Raw genomic sequence first — 15586 nt, 5'->3', positions numbered from 1 at the left:
GTAAATCTGCTCCACGTGTCTTTCACTCACTTCTCTTCAGTCATGAACCAGAGCATGTTATTTGGAGATCAGATGGTGAAGCTGAAGCAGAAGTTACTTCCCCTCTTTTTTTGCCTCAGTTTCATGGACACTGTGTACCTGTTTGGACTTCTGTACCTTTGTCCTTGCTCTCTACATTCTCCCACTTCTTCTGCATCAAAATTGCTCTGCCTGAGGCTCTTCAAGTGTATTCTGTCTGGCTGTTGTCTTTATCTTCATGCATTCTGCCTGCCTTTGAAGGCTTCAAAAAGACAATAACTTGGTTGTCTCTCTTACTTGTTTTTCTAGGTCGAGGATGGAAGCAATGATCCAGTGGTTTTAGCTCTCAGAGGTCAGGCTTATCTAAACAAAGGCTTCCCAGTTCAGGCTGTACAGGTCAGTGCTGTATCATCGTTGCTCTAAGCTAAATAGAATTCTTGGTTTCATAGAGGAGATAACTGAAGAATTGAATTCAAGTGAAGAATTACACACTTTTGCAGATTTCAGAAGAGCTGCTGTTGTCCCACCCTGAGCTGGCTGAGTCTCATGCTCTCCAAGGTTTCATCCATTATTCCCAAAAGAGCTATGAACAGGCAGAAAGAAGGTAGGTGTACTTTTTTCCTAATTTTGTCTAACAAGGAAGTCTTGTGGGGAGAACAGGAGAACAAAGTGTTTTGAAGCTTTTGAGAGTTTTTGTGATCTGACCTCTGTTCCTTTTCTTTAGGTTTCTAAATGCTATTGAAAGAAAGCCTGAAACTGCAGAGTATCATCAGTATCTGGGGCTCACATACTGGTTCATGAGTGATGAGACAAAAAGGGACAAAGGAAAAGCACACACTCAGTTCTTGAAGGTAACTTTTCATAAAGAATGACAGACTCAATTATTCTGCTTGTTCTCATTTACAGGGCTTGTTTGACTGTGCAAAAAGGCAACACAGGGAGCTGTAGCTGTGCTGCTACCTTGAACCTTCCTGCTTCTTCTCCTCACCTAATTCTTGAGGCTTTTGGTTTAGCTTGGTGTACTGGTGGTTCTCTCAGTCTCCTCTCCTTGTAAAATCAAGGCTTCTAGATGACCAGTGTAGATCATACCATATCTTAGAATGGTTTGGGCTGGAATGGACCTTAAAGCTCACCCAGTTCCAACCTCCTGCCATGCTCAGGGACCCCTCCCCCAGCCCAGGGTGCTCCAAGCCCCATCCAAGGTGTCCATGAAAGCTTCCAGGGATGAGGCAACCATAATTAATGCTCCTCCACTTAATCAGCAAGGAATCATGGAAGGGTTTGGGTTGGAGGGGACCTTAAAGCTCCTCCAGTCCCACCTGGACAATCCAGGGGCCCCTCCCCCAGCCCAGGGTGCTCCAAGCCCCATCCAGCCTTCAGCACTGCCAGGGATGGGGCAGCCACAGCTTCTGGGGGCAACCTGGGCAAAGGATTTCTTCCTCATCTCCAACCCCAATCTCCCCTTTCTCTCCAAGTTTTAACCCATTTCCCTTCTCCTCTCCCTACCCCCCGTGTCCAAAGCCCTCCCCCAGCTTTTGCATGTATAGGTTTGGCAAGAATCAACAGGTTAAGGCTAAGTTTTTTCTCCTTGGACATTTTGTTGGTGCCATCTTAGCATCTTCAGTGCTATGCTTGGATGTTCAGCTACAGGGACAGTTCGTTTGTGTTTGGTTGTGTCTGGTTGGTTGGTTGGTTGGTTGGTTTAGTGGGGTGTGTTGTTATTGTGGGTTGATTTTGGTTGATGAAAATGATTGCTAGGGGAGTTTCATTATTAATTTTATGGTGTTTATGTGTAAAATTTAACATGATAAACATGATGATAAATGATGTTTATTTTTTAAAGTAACTCCAGTGTTGATGATGAATTAAAATTGATGAATAAAATGTGTGATGAAAATACTGTTTGCCCATCAATAACTGCAGAGTATTTACCAGAGAATGTGGTTGAAGTGAATAATACTTTTTGTTTCTAAAGCTGTTTGTGTGAGCTTTTTAAATTATTATTGTCAAGGCTGGTTTCCACTGTTTGGAGGTCTTCACTATAAACAAATCTGCCAATTGTATCTGAAAAGGAATTTTAAGAAGTCTGGAGTTAATTTTCATATAATGTGAATATGAACATAATGTTTGAGACTGAGTGGAACATGAGAATGGTGGGACATGGTAAAGAGTTCTTCCAACACAGCTCATTTTTTAGTACTTCATGTACAAAATGCTTTGGGTCATGAGGTTTGCCACAGACTCTCACACATACTCAAAGCTCAAGTCATCTCTGAAATCTTCAAATGAAGTTTGACTGCTCGGATATACACCACAGAAGGAACTTAATCAAGCAGAGATTAAATAAGTAGCCATCGCTGTCCATCAGTATAGTTCTCCAAAACTCTCTTACATTGTGTTCATATTTCCTTACAGGCTGCAAAACTGGACAGCTACTTGGGAAGTGTCTTTTGTTATTTAGGTAACTACTACAGAGACATTGCTGGAGATAAAACCAGAGCTCGTGGTTGCTATAGAAAGGCCTTTGATCTGGATGAAACTGATGAAGAATCTGGAGAAGCAGTTGTAGACTTAAGCATGGAACTTGGAGACATGGTATTGCACATCCTGGGCTTTTTTCTGCGTTTCTGTTAATCCTGCTTTTTGAGGAATCACTCCACGTTTACCTCTGTGTTTGAGAATGAGATCTGAAAACAGATGTTCTGGCATTGCCTGGCAGTTTTCATAGTTGGACCTGCTGTGCTCCAGTGCTCAATTAAATCCAGCTGGGCAGAAGGACAGGGGAATTATGCCACTTCATTTCTGCATCCTCCACATTGCTCCTTTCAGGAAAAGCATGCAGACTCATCAGAACATTTAAAGAAATATTTTGTATTGTATAAAAAGTTACTAGCCCCTGTTACAGAGCAAGTGTAACCCATACTTTCACAGGCTCCACTGGAACATCTGGAAAGTCAGTCTTAACTATCTGACTTGCTGCAAATACTTGTATTCTTCTCTGGATTTAAAACAAAAGTAGTCTCTACAGAATTGCAGAGACATGTCTGTAGATGTGATAATTTCCTCCTCTAACCTGCCACTCAGCCTGCAGCTTCAGAAAAGCCCCTGCAGCATTCCCTCATTCCAATAATTAACAGATCAGATGTGTTAATGGTTTTCTGAATGAGGAGGATTCTTCTTTAACAAGACCTTTGTTCTTTACATGTAGATGTATTTCTTAACCTGGCATTTTTTGTGCTTTGTTAGGACACTGCTCTGTCAATCCTGAATAAGGTGACTGAAAACGCGACTGCTGGCACAGCCAAGTGGGCCTGGCTTCATCGTGGGCTTTACTACCTGAGGACTGATCAGCCTTCACAAGCTGTGGCTGAGTAAGAGAACTAGTGTTTGGTATGAGCGGTTTTCTATAAAGTCGTCTATCTCAGCAAGTTTTGAAAATAACTGAGGTGATTTTAGGACAGCTGCGTTTAAAAGTTGTGCGCAGTCACATGCTTGTGTAATGCAACGAAACAAATTATGTTAACTTGCATCACTTTTACTTAAATTAATTTATATCTTTGTGTCTTCAGTTTGCAGGCAGCTCTGAGGGCTGATCCAAAGGATGCCAACTGCTGGGAGTCTCTAGGGGAGGCTTACTTGGGCAGAGGTAGCTATACAACAGCTCTAAAATCCTTCAGGAGGGCAACTGAGCTGAACCCAGAGCTGGTGTACAGCATTTACAAAGCTGCAGAAATTGAGCAGATTCTGGGCAAATATGAAAATGCTATAGCCACCTATCAAGACATCTTAAAGAAGACAGAAGACTATGTGCCTGCACTGAAAGGTATGGTGTCTGAATTTTAATATCTTAGCTCTTTCTCCATCTACTACACTGTAGTGCTTTTATTTTTGTAGGGAGGTTTTTGGTGTATTGAGGTTTTCAGAAGTCAGATGTTGTCTCAGCAGGCAGTGGAGTCATACTGCCATTTCAGAGGTGGGCAGTGATAATTTTATGCTGCTACTGACCTCACCGTGTTTACTTCTTGTGTTAGGCTCAGTGATTCAGAGCACTCTGAACTTCTACAGGTGATGAAAAGTAGCAATAAGTGTCCCAAGAGGCCTGAGAGGTGTTAGAGGTGACAATATGTAGAGGTGTTCAGTGTATAGCTGGGAGCAGAGAGAAATGGGGGAGCTGAAACTCATTTCTGGTGATAGAGATGTGGCTCACAAGATAGACAGTATTGGGAGGATGTAACATCTTGATAGGCATTAAATTGGTTAGGAACTGGCTGGAGGGCCAGAGAGTGGTGCTGAACGGGGCTGCATCAAAATGGCGGCCGGTCACTAGTGGTGTCCCCCAGGGATCAGTGTTGGGCCCAGTGCTGTTCAATATCTTCAGTGATGATTTAGATGAGGGGATTGAGTCCATCATCAGCAAATTCACAGATGACACCAAGCTGGGGGGAGTGTGGATCAGCTGGAAGGCAGGAGGGCTCTGCAGAGGGACCTGGACAGACTGGAGAGTTGGGATGATCCCAAGGGGATGAGGTTCAACATTCCAAGTGCCGGGTCCTGCACTTTGGCCACAACAACCCCATGGGGAGCTCCAGGCTGGGCACAGAGTGGCAGAAAGGGACCTGGGAGTCTGGATTGCCAGGAAGCTGAAGAGGAGCCAGCAGTGTGCCCAGGTGGCCAAGAAGGCCAATGGCATCCTGGGCTGGCTCAGGAACAGCGTGGCCAGCAGGTCCAGGGAAGGGATTCTGCCCCTGTGCTCAGCTCTGGGGAGGCCACAGCTTGAGTCCTGTGTCCAGTTCTGGGCTCCTCAGCTCAGGAAGGAGATTGAGGTGCTGGAGCAGATCCAGAGAAGAGCAAGGAGGCTGTGAAGGGATCCAGCAGAATTCCTGTGAGGAAGGGCTGAGAGAGCTGGGGGTGTTGAGGCTGGAGAAGAGGAGGCTCAGGGGAGACCTCATCACTCTCTACAACTCCCTGAAAGGAGGTTGGAGCCAGGGGGGGGTTGGGCTCTTTTCCCAGGCAACTCTCAGCAAGACAAGAGGGCACAAAGGGTCTCAAGTTGTGCCAGGGGAGGTTTAGGTTGGAGATGAGAAAGAATTTCTTTCTGGAGAGGGTGATCAGGCATTGGAATGGGCTGCCCAGGGAAGTAGTGGATTCTCCGTGTCTGGAGATCTTTCCAAAGAGCCTGGATGTGGCACTGAGTGCCATGGGCTGGGAACCACGGGGGGAGTGGATCAAGGGTTGGACTTGATGAGCTCTGAGCTCCCTTCCAACCCAGCCCATTCTAGGATTCTATGAAATAATTCCCCCTGCCACTTAATCTTCATTCATTCTTACCCTTCACATCCTTCTGAAATGGATGCTGTTTGCTGCTTGACATCAATTTTTACGTTACAGGGTCCTCTCTCATTCAAAATCAAATATTTTGATTTTGGAGTGAATGCAAGCTGATTCTTGTAACACATTGGGCTCCTATTGCAACAGCAACTTTTCCATCTGCAAGGCAGGCAGGGTGGTTGTCCCTCCACCACCTCTTGCATGATTTTGTCACTTGAAGTTGCAGTGTTACTTCTTGTCTGGCAGAAAGGAAGGAGCCACTTGCAGCAGCACTTTGCAGAGGTGTTGTATGGACGTGTGCATGTGTGTATGGCTTTCCTGGTGTCTGCAGGTGAGAGCTGACAGCATTACCTGGAAAAGAATGCCTAGAGAGGACACAGCTTCAAGGTTTCACCCCCTCTTTGGCTGCCTCTACTTACCCATATCTTAATCACACTAAGTCCCTTCACAAAATCCTTCTAATCTAGATCTCTCCTTTGTTAGTTCCACATCCAGCTTGGAGTCACAAAACATTTTTCTCCTTCTTAGAGGCTGTTTAATGCTTAGTCTGGTTTGCTATCTTTTGTGAGCCTTCTTAAAACTCTCTGAAACATATTTCAGTGCAGTTTTGTTACTGTTCTGATGCCTTTGACAGTTTTGAGTTGTTGGGAGCATATTCTTTTAGTAGGTGACAGAAAACTAAACTGATATTACTTGAATCTTTACAGTGTATTTTATTTTTGTGTTAATAAGTGGTATGGTTATTTTGCCTCTGCTCCAGCCTATCTTTGAGTACATAACTTTTAGGAATAAAATAAATTTTATTTTTAGATTGCAAAGTTTCTTGACATCTGGGAAGGTTGTGATCTTGGGATTTCTATGTGGTCAAGACAAATACCAAATGGGGGCAAGATAAAGGTGCTTGCACAGCATGACTACTGTGATCAGTAGTGTACTACAGGCACAGGGTGTGATAGCATGAGGAAGGTAGCTTCAGATCTGTGCAAAATTATACTGAGAATGACAGATACTCATAACCAGTGACTTCCTGCCAGACAGAATCCCTGCTGGTGCCATCAGGAGTATAAACCAAGCAGTCATCTTGTTGATTCCAAAAAAAAACCCCAACAGACCAACCCCGAGGCATAAATGCTATGTTTTTTTTATAAATAAGAGTTATTTTAATAGTGTAATTATTGTACAGTTCACACTTGACAGGATAGGTTAAAAGCAAGATCTCTGTTATGAGCACTGTGGGTCTTTTGATTTTGGCATAGCATATGCAGGGTATAAATCTTTATATCAAGTAAAACACTGAGCTGGCTTCTATCCTCCCACTCCTCCTTTACAAAGCATATCATGAAACCATCTCTTTTCATAGAGAATGTTTTTTCTTATTTTCAGGACTTGGTGAATGCCATCTCATGCTGGCAAGATCAGCCCTTGATAACTTCTATGACAGGAGGGCTCTGGATTACATAGAGCAGGCTCTTGAGTTTTTCACAAGGTTAGTACTAAATATTCAGCTATTTAATTTTGGCTGGGGTTGTGGGTTGACAAACAGAATATTAAGAGGTAAGTGTTTGAGGCTTCTCAGTTAAAATAAAACAAATGGACAAGAATTCTGGAATTCTTTTTGAATTCTGTGCTTAGGCTGCTTAAATTAATGGTAATTACAGAGTTTTGGGTTTTTTTTCTGTATAAAGATTAGGTTATAATACAAGTGTGAGTGAGACACAGCTCTCTCCAGCTGTCTTCCTGTGTATCTAGGACTGAGAGGAGGAGATTTCTACCCAAAATGGTGGATGAGAGGGAATTGTTCCTTCCTTCCCTCAGTCCTTTTGTTTTGCATTTCGTGACAAACACTTCAGTGTCCTAAATTAAACTTTGGGATTTCTGTTTTCACAGGAGAGGGCCCATTGGGTCCTGCAGATGACTCACATCTTGTAATGTAACATGACAGTGCTCCAGAATGCAGGAGTGGGTGCAGTCAGCTGACATGTTGATAGATAATGCCTGATTTTCAGAAATGAGCCCCAGCAAAGTTGGGATACCTTGGCATTTTGTAGTTTCTCTTTGTTTTTGACTATTTAGACTTACAGCTTGCATAGGAAACTGAATTAAAACAAAACTGAATTAAACTAAATTAAAACAACTGAATTAAACAAACAACTGAATTAAAACAAAAAAAAAATCAAATAGCTTATTGATTGATTGCATTTGAGTTTCTGCCACTCTTAAAAGTGATGAAGTTTATTTCAGGAAAGGGTATTGAAGTGTCTGAATGGATGTTTCTGTATCATAATTTTCAGGGCAGCAAAGCACCGTCCTGATGTGTCTTGCCTCTGGAAACTGCTGGGAGATACCTGTACCAGTGTGCATGTTCTTTCACCAGCCAAAGTGAACATTCAAGTTCTGGGTTTCCTTTTGGGTAAAAATACAGAAAAACAGATGCTGAAGAAAGATGAGCTGCTCGCACTGGGAGGAAGGTAATAATTTCTGCTTATCAAGAGCTTCTGTGTACCTTGAGGCTCTGGTACAGAGTTTGAAGCATTCCAGACTATTTCATTTCTAGAAAATGACCTGATCTGTTGACACCTGCATATTGAGCAAAGATCAGGGAAGTGTTAAACAGGGTCCTATTACACCACTCATTTCAGGATACGTTTGCTGGATTGGCATGGTGGCTGTGAACACTTACCTGGCACCTTCTCTTCTCCTTCTTTCTGTCACCAGAGCATGGTTCTACCCTGCCTGTCATTAAACAACTTGTGCCACTTTAAAAGTGGTGTGGTTGCAGTAGTTACTAATTGTTCCAGGAGTTAAAGATAATACTTCTAACTCTCTATCTGTACTTCTTTCTTATAAGAACATAATCCATTCTTGCCCTAGGTATGATGTCTAGAGTACATGGGAAGAGAGAGTACCTGTTTCTGGCCCTGGAAGCTCATGATGATAGCAAACACTTGCAGTATTTCCATAGCCTCTTCTGTGGCTCCCTCTGAGCTTTGTGCTGTTGGATCTGTAAGGCAGGAAATTCAGCTGTTCAGAAAATCTCAGCTATGATGTATGAAGTCAAGTTCTCCCTTGGGGAAATCTCATGAAAATGACTGATGATTAGTAAAAACATTTATATTGCAGCTGACATGGCTTGATTTACTGCACATCTGTAGCTGCAGGAGTGCTGGTCACTACAGACCGCCTTTAGACCAAGATGGATTTGTTGAAGTCAACCGAATGAAAATCAATTAGTTGTTTGCTTTCCCTTCTTGTCTGTTTTTGTTTGTGTTTGTGCATGTTTGCTTTTGCTTTAGGTCTTTAAGCACTCTTCTGAATGTTTTTTCAGCTTTCTGCTCCTCATGGAGAGAGGCTTGGAATGATAGCTCTGTGATTCATGTTTCTGTAGGTGTTACAGCAGAGCTTTAAAGCTGATGCCATTGCCTAGCATATGGTGTGATCTTGGAATAAGTTATTATCGACAAGCAGAGCATCTCAGAGCAGTGGGCACTGACATGAATGAGACCAGTGAGCTGCTGCAGAAGTCTTTAGAGGTATTGCTTCATTTTTCCTCTCATGTTTTTTAAGATATAAGTTGTTAGTGGTGCTTGTCTGCATACTCTCCCTCCCCTTAAGAAAACCTGCACCTCTGAATAAACAAATGCCTGAATAAAACACTGAATAAACACTGAATAAACACTGAATTTCAGAGATATAACCCACATCTGATTTTCTTCCAGTGTGTGAAAAAAGCTGTGAGGCTTGACAGCAAAAATCATCTTTTTTGGAATGCTCTTGGTGTAGTTGCTTCCTGCAAGGGTAAGTCTTCAACAAAACCCCTAGCTCCATGATATCCTAATTCAGAAGACAACTTGACTAACATTTTAATAAAATTTCATTACATTTAGCTCTCATTTTTTCCTTCCCAACCCCTTTGTTTCCCCCCAGGTATTGAGAATTATGCTCTTGCTCAACACTCATTCATCAAATCAATTCAAGCTGAGGAAAATGTAAGTGCTGTAGGCAGCTGCCATCTGTTTCAAGTGGGCATCTAAAACTTTGTCCCCCTGAGGCACTGTTATTTTTTAATATTATAATAATACTTTCATCTGAAATTTTATTTGTTCTGTCTAGAATTTTGTTGCCTGGACCAACTTGGGGGTTTTGTATCTGGCAACTGACAACATTGAGGTAACTCTTTCCCATCCTCATATATAGTTTCCCTTTGTTTCTTTAAAGGGTGTATGTGAGGGTGGGGGTGTGGGTAAAGAGTGAAAAATGTCCCTCTCAGTTTCCAGAAACATACTGCCTTTGGATGAAATACAGTTGAGATCTGTACCTTACTTGAGGTGCAGAAATAAATTAAATATTCTCATTGAGGTGATAAGTGAACTCTGAATTGAGTTCACTTTCTGAGGTTGCTTTCCAAGCAACAGTGGAATGAAAAGTATTTGGAAGGAGTGAGAAGTGGTTAAACCCAGGCACACCAACTCTGACCAAGAGCTCTTTTAGCTCTAAGTCACAAACTGAACCCTGAGTTTGAGTTTCCCATAGGCAGCTGCTTTTCAGCTCATAAGCATGTCACAGGGTTTACTGGAGTTTTGTGTAACCTTCAGAGTTTCTCTGGAGAAAAATTAGAGGGCAATTTAAGGGAAATTCAGAATTCTCATGCAGCTAAAACTACATCCTGATATACTTACTGCTCACAATTACAGAAATTTTCTTCAGTTGGAAATGTGACGGAATTATTTTTACTAAAAGTAGCTTGATACTGCAGAATTCTTACTGCTTAGACTACTAATGCCAAGACTGTTCATGTTGAGGGAGCAAATCTGAACATAAGCAGTCCATTTGTGATAAGATCATTTGTGATAATTTGAGTGATAATTCATTTCACCATCTTGAAAATGTGTTTAACTGCTTGTGTGAAGGAAAAGCAAATCTCTAAAACTGCATGCTCTGAGATTTTAAAATAATGTTTTAAGAGGCAGTCTAGTTGCTGAAAGATTTTAAGAGGGAAATGTGTTTAGAAGGGAGGGGAACTTTGATTTTGTAAAGGTCTCATTTCAGTAAGACTGAAGTGGTTTATTTGGGCACTGCATTGTTCTCCATGGCACTGCAGATGTTTTCATTAGTGACACAGTTTTTCCTATGAAATTTATTGCAATGCTTCTTCATGTTCATATCTGTGTGTACTCCACTGCTCTGTTACCATGCCAGATCATAAAATAGCACTGCTTTCTTTGGTTCTGCAGCAAGCTCATGAAGCCTTCAAGATAGCCCAATCTGTGGAGCCTACTTACCTACTGTGCTGGCTTGGGCAGGTAAGGTGATGAAAAATTACTTATGCACCAAACCCAGCTGTTAGCCCAAAATTAAATGTTTTAAGTGAAAGGAGCTTCCCCTGTGGGCTGTTGAGACCCTCTGTTACCATAGTGTGCTAGTGCCATGGAGACCACATTCATCAGGTATCTTTTATGTGATGTTTTGCAGGCTGATTTTGTGAGTTCTGTAAGAAACTAGCTGCTAAGAAAAAAAGAAAAGTCACTGTGCTCTGAAGGTTTTTATTGAGTATTGTCAACAAAGTGCCATCTTCAGAAGGTGCTAGCTGTTCCAGCTGTATCTCTGTGTAGCACTCCTTAACTCCCTTCTCAGCAGCCACTGCTAGCAAGTGTAAATCTCTTGGTTCTAGGGAAGAACTAGCACCATCACATGTCAGAATTCATCTGCTAATTCAGATGCTGCTGCCAGTTGTGCTGACACACACAGAAGTCTTTGTCCTGAGGAACGTAAAGTAGCAGCAGCAGACCTGAAGTTTTGAGTATTGATGCAATGGAAACTGCTTGTGCTCCCTTTAATTGTGTTCATTTTATTGTTAAAAACCAATGTTTCTTGGGGGGTACAAGGAAAAGAAAGTGTCTTCAGTGCCCAAGATGTGCCTGAAGTAGCATGTGCTGAGTTTGTAGTCACAATTTTTGAAGCACCTGACCACAGCAACTCTTGCATCTCTGCAGGCTTTTATTGCAGAGAAGGTGGGCAGCTATGATACAATGGATCTCTTCAGGCATACAACTGAACTCAGGATGCATGTAAGTATGAGGGTTGTGTTGTCCTCAAGTTGCTGCGTATCTGATCTTCTACTTGGGTGATGTAATTTAAAAAAAAATACAGAAGTGCCTTGAATGATGAGACAGTTGTGGTCATGTCCTGGATGAGATTGTCTGAGTTTCTTGTTGTTCCTGGCCTGTGCTGGTGCTAAATACCCAGCAGTTATTTATTAAGTGCCTTAGTCCCAGTGATCCAAAAAAATCAGCTCCTTAAGTTGTGGAAAAACGTTCTTGGTGTTCCACAGCATTGGGCAGAGATCAAAGGCATAAATCATACCTGTTCCTGGAGAGAGCAACGATATTGACAGTACCTTGAGTTCTAAGAAAGTACAGGATTTTACATTCTCCTACAGCTTTTTTGTCTGTCATCCCTTCAGTGATCCAGCAAGTATTACTGTAAGACTTCTCTTTGCCCAAAGGACAAGTTAAACCTGTGTGTGTAGTAATTCTCTTTGGTGTTTCCTTCTCCTAATGCTTTAAAATTCATAATTGTTATTGTGTCTTTTGTTATGTCACTGTTGCTTGAGAAGGTTTAATGACTCCTGCTTGGGTGGCTTATTTTTTGCTTTGTTTGTTTCTTGAGAATGAGGGAGCAAAAGGCTATGCCCACTGGGTATGTTCAACACTGCAGGATAAAAGCAACAGAAACACTGAGCTATATCAGTACAACATTGTTCAGATGAATGCTGTTCCAGCAGCCCACGTGGTCCTGGGAAAATACACAGGTAGGTAGTTTAAACACCTCACTAACCTGTCAAGCCTAAGAGATGCACTCAGGATGAGCAGGTAAACCCCTGGAGTTCTATCAAAGAGGGATCTGTCTGGGTTGGGGTGTGTCTGTATGCACAGTGTGCATGGTGTCTGCCAGAATCCTGCTGCTGTGTGCATAGAATCATAGAATTATAGAATCATAGAACTGGCTGGGTTGGAAGGGACCTCAGAGCTCATCAAGTCCAACCCTTGATCCACTCCCCCCGTGGTTCCCAGCCCATGGCACTGAGTGCCACATCCAGGCTCTTTGGAAATAGCTCCAGACACGGAGAATCCACTACTTCCCTGGGCAGCCCATTCCAATGCCTGATCACCCTCTCCAGAAAGAAATCCATTCGAATCTCCAACCTAAACCTCCCCTGGCACAACTTGAGACCCTTTGTGCCCTCTTGTCTTGCTGAGAGTTGCCTGGGAAAAGAGCCCAACCCCCCCTGGCTCCAACCTCCTTTCAGGGAGTTGCAGAGAGTGATGAGGTCTTCCCTGAGCCTCCTCTTCTCCAGCCTCAACACCCCCAGCTCCCTCAGCCCTTCCTCACAGGAATTCTGCTGGATCCCTTCACAGCCTCCTTGCTCTTCTCTGGACCTGCTCCAGCACCTCAATCTCCTTCCTGAGCTGAGGGGCCCAGAACTGGACACAGGACTCAAGCTGTGGCCTCCCCAGAGCTGAGCACAGGGGCAGAATCCCTTCCTTGGTCATGCAGTGTCACTCCCTAAGACTGTAAATATTTCTAAGCTAACCTGATGTCATGCTGTGGGTCTTGGTAATCTCCTCTTTATTTGCCTGCAGCCTGTCAAAATGATGCCAGTGAGCAAGTGACAGATGCACTTGGCAAGGTGCTTTGTGTAGATGTGTGTGCACTGTAGCACACACAGTGTAGCAATGTTTTTGTGGTGCTTTTTTCACAGCACTTTCTGATCATGGATATTGTCAATTCTGATTTTCTAGAAAGAAATCCAGATGATGCCTCTGCTTTCACAATGCTGGGTTATTTGAATGAGAATCTCCATCTTAAAAGGCAGGCAGCAGATGCTTATGAGAGGTAAACTATGCACCCTGGAAAGCTGACAGAGAGAAGTTCCTTTTCTGTGCACCAGCTGAAAAACTGAAGGGTTTTTCTTTTCTTTTTGTGAGAATTGCTTTCAAAATTCAGCCAAACATTTAATCTAAGTGCACTGTAAGGGATGTGTGGGGATGTCCTTATACCAAATTTGGAGGTGGAAAACTGGAGAAGCAAAGGCTTGTCTGTCTTACCTGGACATTTAACTAATTCACTGTATGGTATTTAAGTGAAACCTCAGAGTTGCTAAGCATGGTTTTAGTTTGTATTTCTTTCCCCCCTTTTTTTACTGGAGATGGTTGGGGATTGTTTAGATTTTTAATTCTCTCTCTTCAAGTGGTAGGGGGAAGTGTCCAAGGAAACCTTGCTTGGAGGGCATGTTTGCTGCTGTTATAACACATTATAACACTAAAATGGGCTCTGTGCTTAATTAGCAGGGAAAAGCTTCTGCATAAAAAATTTGTCCATTCTTCTTCGATAACTATTGTTGAAATACACATATTCAGATGGTAATTATTCTTAATTTTGGTTATTTTCAGGGCAGTTTCATTGCTGAAAGACTCTGGGGATACTGAGCAATACAACACAGCAATGCAGAACTATGGCAGGTCACTGTGGTAAGCACTGACTTCTTTTCCCAGCCCCTAACTTCAGCTTTGGATATAACTAATAGAGTGGCAGAAAACATCTGTGAGGCTGAAAGGCAGTTGCTAAGAGTAAAGTATTCAATGTCTTTCTTAGTTGTAGACAGGTCTGACTGAACTTCGTTTGTGCTCCAGAAATGGATAGTGTATTTAAAGGAAAAAAAAATAAAATTATAACCAGGTTGAAAGAAATTGCTGTATGTCAGCATTTCATAATGTATTCCCGTATCCTTAGCCTGGTGTGTGTCTGTCCACACTTAAGAAGTAGGCTCAGTCTGAACAGAATAGCTACTTCAGGGTTTATTCTAAATCCCTTTTGCCTCCTTTTTGAATTCATATTGACCTGTTGTCAGGGTTTAACACTGTCCCAGCAATTAAACCGAATAACAGACACTCTCTATTAATCTCTCTCTCCTCCTTGATAAAGAAAGGAGAGAGAATAAGGGAGAGAGACTTATGGGTTGAAAACTGAACTACACAACTTTAATGAAACAGTAGTGATAAATAGGAAAAATTACAGAATATATACAAATATACCAATATACAGGAGAATGGAAACCACGTTCTTCCCCCCCTTCCCCCCAGTAACTCTCACGTCACCACCGAGGCTGCAGGGCAGCCCTGGGAAAGTCCAGGGTGGACTCCTGGAGTCGGGAGCTGGAGGCAGGAACACACAGATATGGACTGGGATGGATCAGGACCACAGGCAGATGAACGGACGGAATCCTTCCAGGATGCCGGGTGAAGGAAGGGAAGCAGGAGATCAGGAAATCAGGAAATCCAGAAGTCTGGCTTGGCCCTCATGATCCCTCAAACTATACTGAGTGTGACGTATATGGGATGGAATCCTCTGTTTGGTCAGTTCTGGCATCTCTCTTGTCTGTTCCTCCCCAAAGCAGGGCTCAGGTGGGACCTCTTTGTCCTCCTGGATGGTAAAATGTTTTCCTCAGAGCTGAGCAGTGTCCTTGGCTCTGCACACCAGTTTCTAGCAGTAACTATAAACATCAAGTGTTATCAATCCTAGAAGCACACACTGTCTGAGAAACTTGCTGTTAATTCCAGCAACTGCAACTACTTACAAGAGACTGAGCTACAAGTAAAAGTACAAAACAGAAAATCACCTTTATCCTGGCCCAAACCAGGAGACCTGTACAACGTGAGGCATGGGGAGTTGGAGTGTTGTGTACATGTGTGGGGTCTCCCTGATGGTGACCCTCCCTGCAATCCTACTCACAGGTCTTCAGGTTCCCTTCATAATTTGCTTCTGCTACTCAGGCAACACAAGCCTTAGCAGATAAAGACTTTAAAACTTCTCTTTGGTATGAGACAGCTCAGGCTCTGCTGATTAGGTGTTTGTCACCTCTCTAGGGGAAGCTTAATAGATTCTTAAGTTTCTTTACATGACTCTGGAACTCCTGAACTGTGAAAATGTGGTAATTCATTTTTTTAAGATTTTAGAAGCAACTCTTCAGTTTGCTGTTGTCTGACATCTGAGCTGTGTGCAGTGTACAAAGCTCTCGTGGCTACTAAATGGTTCTACTAAACAACAACCCTGTATAATTTCTTCCACAGTGATCTGGGAATAAGGATGCTGTATCTCCATCCATACCTGCACTTTCCTGTCTGTGTGCATGCATACATGGATTTCCTTTTTTTAAATGCCCTTCCTTTGCTGCTTTCTCCCA

General features: G+C 42.7%; 1 protein-coding gene across 5 annotated transcripts in view; it reads left to right on the top strand.

Moving 5' to 3' along the window:
- Window positions 1-15586, top strand: part of TTC37 (tetratricopeptide repeat domain 37) — a 50922-nt gene that overhangs the window by 16473 nt on the left and 18863 nt on the right. For all 5 annotated transcript variants that reach the window (XM_030467223.1, XM_030467225.1, XM_030467227.1 and 2 more), the window contains 17 exons: window positions 328-414; window positions 519-622; window positions 743-869; window positions 2434-2613; window positions 3265-3389; window positions 3588-3841; window positions 6730-6832; window positions 7638-7814; window positions 8732-8876; window positions 9063-9141; window positions 9271-9332; window positions 9457-9513; window positions 10578-10646; window positions 11337-11411; window positions 12013-12154; window positions 13146-13239; window positions 13797-13874. In XM_030467223.1, the coding sequence (XP_030323083.1) occupies window positions 328-414; window positions 519-622; window positions 743-869; window positions 2434-2613; window positions 3265-3389; window positions 3588-3841; window positions 6730-6832; window positions 7638-7814; window positions 8732-8876; window positions 9063-9141; window positions 9271-9332; window positions 9457-9513; window positions 10578-10646; window positions 11337-11411; window positions 12013-12154; window positions 13146-13239; window positions 13797-13874 (1958 nt within the window). The remainder of the gene's footprint in view (window positions 1-327; window positions 415-518; window positions 623-742; window positions 870-2433; window positions 2614-3264; window positions 3390-3587; window positions 3842-6729; window positions 6833-7637; window positions 7815-8731; window positions 8877-9062; window positions 9142-9270; window positions 9333-9456; window positions 9514-10577; window positions 10647-11336; window positions 11412-12012; window positions 12155-13145; window positions 13240-13796; window positions 13875-15586) is intronic.

The sequence above is a fragment of the Calypte anna genome, chromosome Z, assembly GCF_003957555.1.
Source record: "Calypte anna isolate BGI_N300 chromosome Z, bCalAnn1_v1.p, whole genome shotgun sequence".
NCBI classification, from domain to species: Eukaryota; Metazoa; Chordata; class Aves; order Apodiformes; family Trochilidae; genus Calypte; species Calypte anna.
This window is presented reverse-complemented; position numbering and strand designations above follow the sequence as displayed.